Consider the following 16,245-nt stretch of genomic DNA (forward strand, 5'->3'; position numbering starts at 1 on the left):
GCCCTGCAAAGGTTGCAATGGTAAGTTCAAGAATAGTAGTGATATTTCCTGCAGTAACGGACGCAGTTCTTAGTATTTATGAAGGCGTTTACTTCGAAAATACCTTAATAAGAATCAGGTATCTGATTCAATATGCGATTTAAATAATTCCTTGTTTAAATAATCGACCATTGCATATAAACCAAATATTCCGATATATTTAATAAAAAATGAGATTGTTGTAGAAAATTATATACGTTATCTATAATTGGTTGCTTATTGCATTACATGGGGTGCATCGAGTACTTATTATATATATATATATATATAATCACAGTGGGTAAGTCGAAGTACGACAATGAAACGCAATTTCAATACTGTATTGGTTTTTATTTCAACATTTGTTGTACACACTCGGGAGTACGCATTAGAACATTTTCAATTAGGGAATGTAAATATATCTTTACACCGTAAGCTGTCGTTAATATAAAGTACATACCAGTCTCCTTGTTATTATAAAATCCGATGGATTTCGAAATAAGTACCTTAGTCGTACAGCGGTAACTTAAATGCTTACTTACAAATACGCTTAAACAAGAATTCACTTAACCCTTAAAATATAATAGAACGAATGACATCGCTTTTTAGTAAACCATTTTATTAGAATCGATTAAAACTTTGGTTGAAATATAGTGGGAGCGGTGTGAAACGAAAAAATACATTTTAAGCAAAACAAAAAGCGACATAACTCGTAGTTAGTTGAGACTAGATTTTTTTTATCTACCGTTTTCTTAGAGCCACAAAATTAATATATGTTTACAGTCCATTTACCGCTATTACCTAGTTCAACTTAGTGATGTTTATTGATATCACGCATTTAACTATAAACCATTTAAAGTTACATGAATTGTTTAATATTCTTAGATCATTGCACCAAAACTATTTATTAACGCATATAAATGTGTAAACTCCATAAAGTATATGATTATATCTGTATCCAAAAAAAAAACTACAATAATAGTCTAGCAGTAAAGATAAAATATATTTTCTAAATAGAATATTGAAGCAAAACCTTTGTTTTAACATTTTTAATAAGATAAACGATATATTTGATTTAGTTCATATTTCTTCGTATTAAATAAACAAGCGAAATCAGCGCCTTCGCGATCTAAGAATGTTTTAATTTAATATTAGCGTTGTTAAGGCAGGGATATGGGTGCAAACATTTAATGTCGATTAGTAATAACGATATATCTATGGACGGACAGCCTTACTCCAAAGACAAACGTCACGCCGGGCCACCGCAACCCATTCGCTCTTAGAACATAAATGCTCAAAATGTTCGCAACATATACATACTTATGATTATTTCTAACATTTGAAATAACGCCTTATTTGATATCAACTTTAGAGAGGAAACAACATATCTATAGTAGATCTATGTGCAAATCTGCCACTATACCTTTTATTATGATTTTTATTACGATTAATTTTTAAAGAAATTCATAAACAAAGTCGTTTTTTGAATGATTTTTTTTTAATTTTCTTGGATGCTGAATGGTAAACGTCAGATAATCTTTTTAATGGTCAGATCGGGATTTGCACTTAGACCTAGACGATTAGCAATGATTAAATTTTACAGCAAATACTACTGAAGCTCATACTTGATCCAAATGATGAACGGAAGACGCTTTTAAACGAATTAAATAAAACATAAATAATGGAATCCTCCAAAGTTTAAGTTAATTTAACGCCTTATGTACTTATTTGGATTAAAATTTGAAACGATAGTATGTTCGTTTCGTTAGGGATATATTTCCCTTCAAATAGTCCGATAGTATTTGCTATACGCTGGGCAATGAAGCGCGTCGAGTGTCGCGTACAACAATGAACCACATTAAACAGGATTTACCGTACAACTCATGAGATCAATCAGACGAATTTAGCATTTAACTACAACAGGACATCAAACGGTATAGACGCAATTGTCACAGGGACACTGTTTCGTTGACTAGGCGGATTCGCGGTGTTGCCTATCTAATGTTAAACATATAGTCCACTCGTGTTAAGAACACAATGACTCATCATTGTCTGCTGGTTTAGCTAAGTTTCGTAAGCAGTCAAATCTTCTTTATTTGTAAAAGTTTCAGTGACTTGTAGACAGCATCCTTTGAATGCAATAGCAACAGGTGATGGAGGGTGATCTGATTAGTCAAAGGGCGCGGATAAGCCGCCGGACAATGATGCCTCCACTGCATTTTTAACACGCACGAACTATAATACAGCTTAAAAAATATTTATATCATTTACACATACAAAAAATATCACTTGTCGTTCACTCTACGGCCACAGTCACTGGAGTCCACGAGTAGTACAAGGGGATATATTTAAACTTTTTTTTTTTGAGTATTTTTTAATTTGTTAAAGTTTAAACTATGTCGTGATTACTTTGTAAATGAACACATAACGTCTCACTGTTCCAGACACTCACTTTGACTGCTGATTTGTTCTCTTCCTCTGGTTGATTATTCTCGAAACAACCTATCAATTGCTTCAAAGGATTACCATCTTATGCCTCTTTGATAACGTCGCCGCAAATATCTTTCATCAAATTTTCCGTCGATCTTAACCCTAGGGCCATCACCGAGGGCAATGATTTACAGCAGTCACAGAAGATGGTCCGTCAAATATATATAACTAGCGTTTTAATGTATACAATGTCAATCACGTCACTGGATATAACACATAATTTGGCAATGATCACAATAACAAACATTCGACTCACGTTCTCCAAAGACCAGCGGAGTTTACGTGTATGATGAATCAAGTGTTCACAGTTGGGCCGACGTCAGTGAGAGCATCCATTCGGGGCAAGTGCAGATCACTGGCGAAGAGCTAAGCGGACGTCACGATGGGGGGTGGAAGGCGCGCGAGCCGGCGCGTGGCTCGGCTCAGTCGCGCGCGTCACTCGAGCTGACGGACGCCGTATCATCTCGTGAACACTCCGCTCTCGGCCCGTTCGACGGCGACGACGTGCAGGAACTGAAAATTATATGAGCGTCAAATTATTAAATATTCACTGAAGCCTTTAAAACAATTATATATCGGTAAAAATACAGTGAACCCTCGTTCTCGGCTGACCTGTCCTAATTTAAACGATGTTCCCAATTAACACGTGTTCCTGATTTGAAAGTCAAATGACAAATTTACCAGTTGAAGGCATACGTTTGTGGTGGCATTTATTTGTCTAGCAGTGATGAAAATATTTTGATATCCTGACGGTGACTCATTAATACGACTCATTGCTTTCTTAACGCCAACGAACTATAAATCAATTATCATTATCTTTTTCATGGCTTACAATAAACTTTTTGACAGACGTATAACGCAGTTTAACATTTAAGGAAATGTGGCAAAAATAATTTTATTATGCTTAAAAAAAAATTAAAACGAAGGATATCGCATTCATGTTTTGTGGACCGCAAGATTGGTATAAGTAACAGCATTAAATGCAAGCAAATATATAAAAACTACAAGTTTTTCGATTTTCGGACAGTTTGTTGGATATGTCACTCATTACAATATACACGTTGGAAAACTATTATATGACATATCTGACTTACATAAATGAACACACAAACGTTTTATATTCATAGCAATGTATTTGCTAATAATACAGCGTAGCTTTTGTTACTCTGTGTTTGAAAATAAATCGACGGATGTGCACAATTGGGCAGAGTTAAAGAGGATTGTCATATTATTACGAAGGAGATATAGAATGGAGGAAGTAGATGCATTAGAGCAGAAGAGGGGTAGAGGACAGGCGTGTGGTACAGTAGGACAAAATTTGGTACAGCAAGAGAAAAGTGTAGTATGCTATGAGAGAGATATTGTGCAGTAGGACTGAGGTATTGAACAGTAGAGACAGGGGTGTTGTACAGTGGTACAGAATGGGGTTAATACTGGTGGTACATTACCCGTGCTGATCGGCGCCGCGGTGCGCGTCGTCGCAGCGCAGCGACGGCACCAGCTCGTCGGGCGAGGAGGCGCGGCTGCTGCGTTCGCTGCCCGCCGAATACGAGTTGTCGCTCGTCAACTATAAAATCGTCGCGACCAATCAGTAACAATTAATTACTAATGATATACTAATCTTCATCATATCAGTAATAGTACGTCCATTGCTGCACATATGCGTTCACCCGTAACCCGTTAGCATTTACAGCTTAACCGGGATAGAGGTGGCTGAATATTTAAGGAAGCCAGCCTAAAAATCTACTCAGGAATTAAGCTTGGCGGCTCCGTTAAGAGTCTTGCCTCAGGTCTTTACATCACAAACTCCATCATATTCATCATCGTCATTATTCCATTTCTGGACATAGAGCTCACAAATATATTTGTAATATGACGACTTTAAGAAGGTCATCTGTCCACTTTAAAGGAGTCCTACACAGCGCTAATCAGTTCGTGGCTTCTACACCAGAACCTTAAGGCCCCGGCGGCCATAAGTTCTGCGCGCATGCGCAATGTAAAATAAAAATTAATTGCAAGTAATAACTACATAGATTTTCAATGGGGACGTTCAACGCTGCGTTTCAGAAGTAAAGTATTAATATAAAAGAATGTGTACTGACTAGTGTGAGCGGGTGGCGGTTCCTCGCGGGGCTGAGCGCGCGGCTGCGGGCCTCTTCCACCTCCAGCTGCAGGATGCTCTCCTGGCTACCAGTGAACTGTAACACCACCTTTGGTCAGTACCCCGTTTTATAAATCAATAAACATGGACAAGTTCGTAATATATAACATGAACCTACCTGTATAATTATTAAAATAGATATGAAAATCTCATAAGTGGGTAATAAATAATTTCGTCTTATATGTCAAATTGTTTTAAAATAAGATAAAACTCACCACGAAGCCGTAATACTTTAGTATGTCCATCTTGCACATGGGGCAGGTGCGGTGCTCTAACAACCACGGATCGATGCAGTTCTTGTGGAAGTCGTGTCTGAAATCAAAATTATAGCACACGGTTAATTAAATGCTTAAATTAAAATTATCTTACCCACAAATTCCCTTTCATTGCTTTTCTGATAATATGTCGAAAAGATTAAATTTGAAATTTCTTGAACGTGATGGAACTTTATCAGCAGCGTCTTCCAACCTGTCTTGACGGAAATCTATTGTATCAGTCGTTATAAATGATAATCTACGCTACGCTTACCTACAAGGAAGAGATCTTAACGTCTCGGATACTTTATAAGGCTCAATGCAGATAGCACAGCACTCGCCATCTCCTTGTACTTCCTGCAATGGACAGAAGCGAGTTAGTTTTTTATTTAATTTTATGAGTTATTATCACGAAGGCATGTAGCAACTTACGCGATCGTCAGTCTTTAAACTCTTTGTTGGAATTTTCGATAGCGCCTTCTTGGCCGCACAGCACAAGCGTTTCTGCAAAAAAAAATATTTCGAATTATTTTACAAATAATAAATTTAATTGTACAATAGTTTTAGGACTCACGTAATATGCAGTAAGTTCTCAAACACAAATTCTATTAACGATTTAAAAAAATTATTACTTAAACAATGTCTCATCATACTGGATATATGCCTTTCGTACTGCTGGATATATGCCTCTCCCATTGATTTCTAATTGGACTGGCACGAAGCCTGCTTCCAGTCTTCGGATGACTTTAACAATGTAGTCTGTCCACCTTGTAGCTGAACGAGCATCTTAACTTGCGTTTTCCGTATTTGTTTAATAGATATTATTCCTTCAAGTTTATGTTTTTATCTTTATGAATGAATTTTAACAATATAAATACATATTAAAAAAATTTCAGACAAATATCATGTTGAATAAGCGGAAGAAATTTACTGTACAATCACGGCAAAACCCTTTAGAGCAAAGGCATCTGTGATCAGTTTCAACGCTTAAGAGTAACTCACGGAGAGGCGATCCTTGGCGTGGATGTACCGGAAGCGTTGTATGTAGTAGAAGACCAGCCAGGCGAGCGAGATCACCATTAGCACGATGAACGATATCGACACGAACAGCACCGACGTCCTGCAACGGAGTGCACTTGTATAAAAATTACGTTAACACGTGTGCTTAACAACAAAAAATGGGAAGAAACTTAAACAGAATACTTTAATACTTGCGAGACATGTGTTACATATCTAACTTCTAATCTACGATAATGGACAGACACTTTTATCTTAAATGACAAAACTACAGAATTTTCCATAAAATCTTTTTAGTTATCGCGATCCATACAAACAGTTTTAACAATATAATCATTGATTTTTATTCAACTAAAGCACTTTAACTTTGTAATCATTATCACGGCAATAAGCACTTTATATATATAAATTTATTGTCTGACATTAATTTTATTTTTTAATATTTGTACATATGTTTATATTAATACATTCTACAAAGTAGTGGCAGAAGGTGTCTACAATGTTTCCAATATGATCGATCAGTCTCCTGCTTTACGATCCAACTCTCTTCATGTTAGGCCGGCATTCAAGGCTTGCTTGGTTATATGGTCCGAAGCCTTTCTTAGCGTGTGGCCAATCCAAATTCATTTGCTTGATTTTAACTTTTGCTTTTCTCTATCTTTGACTTTGACTATGTCGTCAGTTCACCAAGGCCTTACCCTAGATGTATTTATAAGTCGCGGTCGACATTCGAGAACTTTTTGTTCCCAATGGATGTTGGTTTACCGCCCGATGCCATTTCAGACGAGCTATTCTTTGAGCTATGTTGTTGACTTTGATTCTTCTTCGAATATCTCCATAAATATATAAAATAATAATGAATTAGCCTTACTTGTTGATGCTGTTATTAATGTGTGTGAAGGTGCGGCCCTTGATGATGGCAATCATGACGCGCGTGCCGTTGTCTGCCAACCGCGTGATCTCCTCGCCCTTCCACTTGTACGTGAACACTGCGCTTATGTTGCCTGGAACAAGAACATAATATATATGACGATTATTGGGGCTGAAAGGTTCTCGAGTGGCAACGAGGAGCCGGTACGTGGCATGGGTAGGCCGCCCACTAGTTGGACCGATGACATAGTCCAGGTTGAGGAAAGTAACTGGATGCGGCAGCGTAAGACCAGTAATCGTGGCGATCTTTCGAGGAGACCTATGCGTTGCAGTGGGGGTATATCTGCTGAAATAATAATGATGAATTCGCAGTTTACATAAATATTATTTTCTCTCCTTTTCGCCCTCTTTCGTTTACCGTTCTACTTGTATATACGGATGCTGCAAAGCATTTGAATATGATCCAGTAGAAGTGAGTTATATTTCAAGTGATTGGATATTCGTTAAATTTCACAAGGATGAATGTATTAATTGTGCTCATTTCTAACAAAGAAATAACACCAGACTTGATAGAATTAATAAATTCACTGTTTAAAAGCTTTGACACCTATTTTTAATCATCCTGTAATTTCTTTGTCATTTTGATAACATTTCCTTTCAAATAGGATACAAATCGAAATACATCACAAAGGCCTTTTATGTCGGTTTGTTGGTGTCACGTATGTTTACAATTTTTATTGCCGATTTCCTAATGACGTTTTCCTTTAGCGTTAGCCAGTAATATATTACTATTCACATAAATTATTATTTACGTTATGCTACAACAGATTTACATTTCATTTCTTTGTTTTATGGTTAAATCTGTACAAAGAATCCTCTGGCTAGAGAATGAGAAGAAGATAAGATTATATCAAAATCTCACAAAAAGCTCTCTAGTATCACAATCAGATTGAAGCAGTATTCCTCTTCCGGTATTGCTAGTGGTTCTACTAATCGGCTCAATTAAGACAACTTATTAAATATCAACATAACTTAATGCGCTTTAAGTAATAACAATGTAACTTATGACTACATTATGTCGTTGTGAATGGCCAACTTTGATCAGCTTGGTTGGACAGACGTTACTTCGAGACACTCATATCCAAAAACAAGGCCAAAGTGGACTCGGTGATAATTATTTTCTATATTTTTTTCGCAACTAGACAGATGGTTCACTCCAGTAATTTGGAGAGGCCTGGGGTCTGCAACGGGACGTGCCAATGCGATTTATAATTCAAAACCGTTGCTAAACCAATATCTGTCGATCTAGTTAGGACAAAGATATTAAATAATTTTTCATTTCCTAAACCGTTTCTCAAAGGGCTTGAACCGTAGACTGCGAGCATGGAAATAAACAGTGTGATTAGATATATGTGTAAAAACTTAAAACGAGTGAATATACTGTACATTTGTCAGCAATAAGCTTTAAATATTTTGCACCAATTCTCAATCAATCCGTATAGTGATGATTTTTAAAGATATAACATCAATTTTTTTTTCTATCGGAATACGACTGGCCAATAACTACTGGCAGTACAGAGCCTGCAGGTACAGATAGTAAATATTAATTAATATTATTATTTAATTTTAATAGTAACCGTAATTATGAAAACGTTTTACCTTTCTGTATTATCATTAGGTTTATATTATTTTTGTCATCAATTTTTGCACAGGGTGTACCAAATATTATGTATATATTTGGTACACATTTATATATAATATTGACAGCAAATTAGATATACATTCACCCCTTTAAGGCTTTTACCCATACAACTATTCATCTGTATTCCCGCGGTGAAAAAAAGGCATAGGTATAAATGTTGAAGACATATGTGCTAATATGTCATTATTTCAACAGAGTGCTAGACCTTCTTATTGCACTATTGCGTCGATATATAGAAACCTTCAATGGACACATCGTAAATTATGCAAGAGGCTATGTTGTAAAACAATGTTAACAACACAAAGATACAATATTTCATGTATTATGGAAATTGGCAAAATGTGTAACTAAAAACTTTATTACGAATATACCTTATATGCATATCAATCATTTTATGTCAATATATTTTTTGTTTTCTTAATTGACTAAGTCGAATTTCAAAATTCTTTAACATAGCATGGATTAAATCTCTTATTGACATCAAGAGGTTTCTACAGTCTGTTCGAATAATAAACGACATTTAAAATAAATAGAAATAGCCACGAGACAAACACGTTATTCCCGATCTGTGCTTTCAATTCAATGAAGTCATTTACAGTGTAGTGAACTTTAACAAATAAACATTCTTTGACTTTTTTTAATCTAGCAATAGAACTATGCGAGCATTATTTTGGAATCTTATTGTAAAAAAGTATGTATCGCTTGTAGAAAGATTCACTGACCTTATGAAGTCTTGTTAAGATATACAAACTCTGTATTTATTTCTGGTATTTACAATGTAGAAGCGCTAAGTACATCTAAATATTGAGGAAAAATAACTCGCTTATTGATAATTTGCAACGCCTATAGAATTACGCGTAATGAAATGCTTCTGGAATGATGCTTAAATGCATACAATATTTTTTTTACAAGCGATGAACATAATTTATGTTAAATTTATGTAATAAACAGCCTTTGAAATTATTTTCGTTTAAGCGTTCGCTGCTTATTTTTGCAAAAATGAATGAAGATTTTCTTCACGTGGCAGACACGTGAGCTTTACGAATCCATTGAACATGTTAAGTCCTAACACAGTCCTCATTTACTATTCCATGGCGATTTAAACGATGATGAAGTTATAAAAACAAATTGCATCATTTGCATCTTAATTTTCCTTGATACTTGAAAAATATAAGGAAAGTCAGAATTTTCCATGTGGAATAAACATTTTTTCAATGGCCAAATTGATAAGATATAAGAGAGGTAAAACAGGTAATACCCATAACAAACAAAAGCCCTCATTATTGAAATGTTAGGTACTCGAGACGATTTTATTACTGGCAGGCGCACTTTATGTAGTTTATATAACACAGTTACTGATGACAAACGGCAAAGGAATACATATAATATTGCTCGTATATGTATAATATGTACCATTATATTTTTAGTTCCAGGATTTGCAGATTTTATCTTCGGACTAAAAAGGCGTGGTATATACTATATTATAAAAACTGCACTGAATATCAATTTTTAAGTACACCTCGTTTATAGTTTTAAAAAGTTTATAACGTAAAAGTATATAATGACATCACAGCATGTATTTATTTATCTAGATAAATTTCACACTGTCTAAAATTATAACCAATAGAAGAAATAAGTAAATGAAAAACAGTGACCATTTTATTTAGCATTAGTAGCCCAGTGATTGGCATTGGATTGGTACTGCTCACAATCAAGTTTCCAGAGACTGGGCAGCAGAGTCCACAAGTTCTATAATACCACACTGCAATCGCAAACCCGCATGACAAGCGCGGCGATTATTGTATATCAACCATAGACATTTTTGTAGGAGGCCTACGCCATGCCGTGGCCGTATATGGTTTGAAACGATACAACGATAGCTTTATTTATTTAATGTCTTAACTACAAACGAGTTTTTACAAATATAGACTATCATGTAGTGTAACTATATTTTCTTTGTGATGGTTTGTGGTATATGATATTTTTTAAATCACATTCTAAAATGCTTTTTAATTGACGTCATATTTTAACATCTAGAGATGCAAATTAATTTACATTGTAGTTCATATAGTAAAAAAGAATTTTTTTTACTTTTTTCTCTGAACTATTTCCCTATTTTTTCTTCGTAAGAAACCATAAACCAAACTACAGCAAAATACCAGAATTGAAATAGCCGTTTTCAAATAACGCGCTCACAAAAAACATTTGGCAATTTGTTAATCACAAAAATATAATATTTTATTGTTAAAACTTTGTCTCTTTGCTATGTCACTTCAACAAGAATTTAATGCAGGGTTCTGTTTTAATTAGAGTTCTATTTAAATGTCGTGTTTATTTAAATTTTATTTTTAGGATGTAAGCAAACTGGCCATGTTAATCATGTAGTAAAAAATAAAAGTCTCGTTAATTGTAATGTTCGAAACGAATAATTAAAAAGCGATAGACAATTATTCAAATCTGTCGAGCAATAAGTCACGATCTGGTCTTGATAATAACCCAACAATGATGAAGTAATAACATCATCATTATTTCATCGAACATTCAGTCGTGCGACCGGCTACGTGGGTAATCAATAAACCTGGATCGGGATTACCTGCACTATACGAACCATTGGTTTTATAAAACAATAATACTATATTAACACTATGTCTCTCAAACGTCTCTTAGATCACTTCTAGATCAATCTCGTTCATTTAACTATAGTGTTGTACTGTGGGTTGTGCATTAATTAATGCTCAAATATTTAAACACAATTTTAAGACTATAGATATGTTATTTATTTCTACGATGTCGTATCATACATCGATACTAGAACCAGGTAAATCATTTCTGATATAGAATTCATTTTTAGGGGGATCGGAGAGTAATGTAGCTTTCTTAAGTTAAGATCACATGACTACATTATTAACAAGTTTTAATTTCTAATCAACAATATATTCAAATTCGTTATCAACAACCTTTTGCCATCTAGTATACAAATTTTCAATGTCCAAGCGGTATCATCAATCGGTTTTTCTGTAAAATATGTCGACGGAAACGACATTACTTTTCAGTCCACCTAATAGTATTCTAATCGTAAAACTTTTCTATATCATGTGTCATGCATGCAATTATTTTTATTTTACATATCACAGTTTGCCGCACAAAGTAAATAGAACTGATTGCCGCTGGGGTCTTAAGGTGCTAGACTGCATACCAAGCATCGTCAAACGCACTACAAAAGCTACCTGTTATAATTTCTTTAATACCAGAGCAATATAACATGTATGTCAATAATTATTTCTTATTAATTTAAATTAACAACGTTCCTGTCGTCGCTAGACGCCTCTAAACGGTTCTATTCGAAATCTAGGGAAGACCGATGGTTAGCAGTAAATAACATAAGACTGAAATAATGTTGAAGTTTGCCAAGATTTTATCTGTACGTGCTCTCATAAACGTATAGAGGTATATAATTATCCAGATCTATTGAGGTGAATGTAAAGGATAAATATGCGTTACGTGATCCGTGACATGTTAACATAATACTAAGAATGATACGAGTTAATAATTAATCATGATTCACCATCTCATTTCAATGTTGGTAGCCTTGTAACGATTTTACTGTTGCAAACACAGCCTGCATAAGGGATACGGGAAAATTCTAATGTCGTCCATACCACCCATAACCGTTTTCATCAGACGATAGGATCTGCTTACAGATTATTTTTTAATTATGATCCCGTCAGTTCACATCTAATTACACTCGAAAAGTAAATCCCCGCAACTCACTCGCTTTACGACAACTATGTTTTTCATTACTGGGACTCCCCGCATGTTTACCGACGGCTGAATTAACGACAACCTAACTTGTTCGTATAATTAAATATCCATTTAATTATACGAACAAGAATGACCTTGTGTTCTTCATGAGAAGAAGCCAGAGTTGCTCAGTGTGATAGAAATTATAGCCAGATTGACCATTCCCTATAAGACCATACTTTAACGTAGAGCTTCAAAGGTTCCGAACGCACCCAGATATAAGAAAAAACCATAACACATTCAGACGTGTTTTTTTTGTGGTCGCTTATAATGTTTATGAGTTACCTGCACAGAGAGTACATTATTCACAAGGGCTTAGTGCGATTGTTCGACGTCGCATATCTTTTGGATTGTTAGTTCTAGAATATGTCGGTTTCTCCATGTTTTTCTTTACTACTTCTGGGTCGTCGTCGTTTCAGCTCATAGACGTCCCTTGTAAGTCAAAGGCCTCCCCTAAAGATGTCTATGGGAGATATATTATAATCGCTTGGCAGGTAGGTTGGCAAACGCAGCTTGGTATTATGGTAAGCAGAGGACGCTGCTGCCCATCCTCTGGAAACTTGTTTGTAAGCAATCATGCACAAAGTGTGACTTATGTAGTATTGTATCGCGGGAATCGAACCCGCAACCTATGATCCAAAGTCTCAGTTCTCTACCGCTGGGCTACTACTGCTCGACAGACATAACCTGTTTGCTATTATTGAATTATATTAACGCTAATCTTTCAAACAGTTATATAAAATGCTGTGATAAAGTTGGTGCAAAAAGGCTTCCAGCGTCATCATTACTATTTATACAATATAATTAGTTTACGTGCAGCTCTTAATGTAACTGATAGGCTATGTAACGACGGCCCTGTGTCACCTTGACAGTGAAATCCAATATGTACGATCTTATTAGTACAGGTTCAGTGCGTGAGAGATTTGTTCCATATTACGAGACCAAGGTTTAATGGATTTAAACAAATTTACATTAATCTCAGTGTTCTAGAAACATCTATACAGTCATAAAAATTATAAATAAAAAATTCTTTCGTAATCGTGAGCAAATTAATCATTTAATAGCGTCGTATCTTTGTTTCACTAAAGTATATCATACATCGTGTAGCAGGAAAAAGGTGTAAAAAGAAATGATAGCGCATCGTCGAATCATATAGGATACTTAAAAACGAAAGATGACGTTATAAAATTTAAAGGAGCCGTTTTAAAATGATTAACGTTCTTTAAAATTGCACAATGTATCTATCATACGGTTTTCTGTTCAAACAATGAAAGTTTATGTCGACATAATGACAACCGAGTTTTAAATGTCACTGATTTATATTTATATATATTTTTTCTGTGATATATGGTTATATTCGCCCAGTAAATATACGCTCATTTGCACTTTTATGTAACATAGGAAAGTAATTTTAGTGACTACCAACAAATGCAAATAAATGAAAAAAAAAAATTCACACTTCGTGCATTTATTATACAAGATTGCTACTGTTCATAAACAAGTTTTCGGAGGATGGGCAGCAGTGTCGTCTGCGTACTATAAAATTACACTGCCTACTCCAACCTGCCTGGCAAGCGTGGTGATTATGGTATATACCCCGATAGATATCGTTTGGGTAGGACTATGAGCTGAAACAACGAAAAACGTGCCGCCATCTTGTTTTTTTACAGCAAAAACATTACAATGTATTTATTTGAATCCCCACGACGATAACATAATATTGAATGAATAAATAGTATTATCTTATAAATCTTTTTAGTAACTGATTAAAAAATCTAAAAGATTAATAATTTACTGATAACTAAAGTAATCTTTGTATACGTACTTAATATATTTTTTTAAAAGATAATTTATAGCAAAATTATCTTTTTGCGACATATTTAAATTAATTAAACGTTAATTTAATGTTATATATTTATTAAAGGACATAATTTCTTTCAAAACTTAGAACTTAAAATGGTAGTAACCTTTTCCATGTTCAGTTGAATTCTTGATAAAAAATTGATAAAAAATAATAATGTAAATTTTTATGACTATTCGGAGCGACCTGTATCCATTATAATACTTATTTGTATTATAATGCAAAATATATAAGAATCTTACCTATAGAATTTAGTTATCTATAGAACTCGACTGTTTAATCAGATTACTACATTCATTCGAAGCTGATAAGTTTGTTTTTATTTAGGTAATTATATAAAAAGATGAATAATAAATATAAGATGAGGAATAAAACAATGAGTAGAAAGAAAAACCAACCGTGACAGAGATTAACAACCATTTAAATCAATGTCACATTTGACGATAGTGAAAACATTTTTTCATTATTAATTTAATCTTACCTTCCACTTTGGATCCTATAGTGTTTAAAACCTTTTATTACAAAGAAACTGAAAACAAATAGTGATCCGTGTAAGGACACGAACATAAAATTATAAGTACGTACCAAAGACGTTCTGATCTAACACCAAAGTTTTAGTTTCTACTTCAAGAAACTCTGATTTTACTTTCAAGATGTAATTTATCGTTTTTGTTTTATCTCTTATATAAATTTTCAAATAATTTTGTTTTAAAACACAATTAGTGACGAGAATAATAGATCGTGTCTGATAAATACCATCACCATCTAAAATAATACGGTGTAACTGAAAATATTGAACTGCGTTTCAAACATATGTCAGACGCCTGACCCTACAGATATTATACGTAGTCACGTTTACTACACCCGCGTCGTTCTTCTAGAACACTAATAATTACACTTATTTTGAGTATAGATAGCGTATAGATTGCGTATATATAGACGCAGCGAGAATCGAATATCGAGAAAATATGCAAAACTGGGAAGAAAATGTCTCTTTAAAAATAACCTTTTATTCTAATAATACTCGTTCACTCAGGAGTCAAATCAAATGAAATCATTGATTTCGTAGAACCCACGTCAAATATTGTGATAACAAAACAGAATGTGACGAATAATTTTTATGTAGGTATGTGTAAAAAAAAGAAAACAGCGGATTCTGTCAATTGTTTCTTCAAATTTAAATTTACATTCACAATAGTCATTATAATGAAATTTATATGTAATGATATGATTAATTAAATGGTTATAATAATAACACACAATACACGATCTAAAACTAATAATTTACTATTTAAAATTTCGTCAACAGTATAATATGCTTTACGAAATAAAAGTGTACGCAAGTTACACTGACACACGTTTTTTGAGCTTTTAATATTTCAGTTTTATATTTGAAATTTCCTCAAAATATTATACAATATCGCAATGTAGATAATACGAGCCCGCGATAGGCCGTAAAAAATGTTGAGATGTTTACTGATTATCGTAACATGTATAGCGCGTATGAGAATTGGCTCAATTTGTTACAGATATTTTCTGTGTCTTCCAAGTCATATCGAAATTTCAATTACAAGCTCATCATTATATTTAATATTTAGCTTGTCATAAATATTCATATAAATCATTATAAATAATAACGATTGATGTCGAAAGTTCATAAAAACTGTTTTATTTAAATTAATTTATAGATATTTGAGCCATTCGATTATTGTTCCTGGAGATTCATTAATGTTATGTTCCAAAGTGCGGATGTTATTATTTTTAAATATTGCACTACTATCGTCACCAAATAAAGTCACTGAATGATTTATGACTTGCGGCATATCATTGATGTACATAAAAAAACTATATTATATATATTTGATTGTTTTGGCCAAGGGTAGTTTCACATTTAGTGTTGATATTTTATATTAGTGTCCTACCTCTTAGGTACGATTCAATTAAATTTAGGTTATTTCCTCGTACTCCATATTCTTCAAGTTTTTTTAATAATACGCTGAGGTCAATTAAATAGAAAGCTTTCGTTATATCTATGAACAAGGCCGTAATATGCGCCCTTTTATCTATAATA

The 16,245-nt window shown here is 34.0% G+C and overlaps 1 protein-coding gene across 1 annotated transcript in view; it reads right to left on the minus strand.

The window, feature by feature from the left end:
• Positions 1 to 366: 366 nt before the first annotated feature.
• Positions 367 to 16,245, minus strand: part of LOC137923627 (E3 ubiquitin-protein ligase goliath-like) — a 111,209-nt gene continuing 95,330 nt past the window's right edge. Inside the window, exons 5-12 of the mRNA XM_068766848.1 lie at positions 6,812 to 6,944; positions 5,926 to 6,043; positions 5,356 to 5,427; positions 5,198 to 5,280; positions 4,885 to 4,981; positions 4,611 to 4,706; positions 3,957 to 4,075; positions 367 to 3,021 (exon numbers count right to left, since the gene is read on the minus strand). Coding sequence (XP_068622949.1) covers positions 2,931 to 3,021; positions 3,957 to 4,075; positions 4,611 to 4,706; positions 4,885 to 4,981; positions 5,198 to 5,280; positions 5,356 to 5,427; positions 5,926 to 6,043; positions 6,812 to 6,944 — 809 coding nt within the window. The 3' untranslated portion in view covers positions 367 to 2,930. The remainder of the gene's footprint in view (positions 3,022 to 3,956; positions 4,076 to 4,610; positions 4,707 to 4,884; positions 4,982 to 5,197; positions 5,281 to 5,355; positions 5,428 to 5,925; positions 6,044 to 6,811; positions 6,945 to 16,245) is intronic.

The sequence above is a fragment of the Battus philenor genome, unplaced genomic scaffold (genome assembly GCF_028537555.1).
Source record: "Battus philenor isolate CCGP_79_NKW_IND1 unplaced genomic scaffold, ilBatPhil1.0.hap1 SCAF_22, whole genome shotgun sequence".
Taxonomy (NCBI): domain Eukaryota; kingdom Metazoa; phylum Arthropoda; class Insecta; order Lepidoptera; family Papilionidae; genus Battus; species Battus philenor.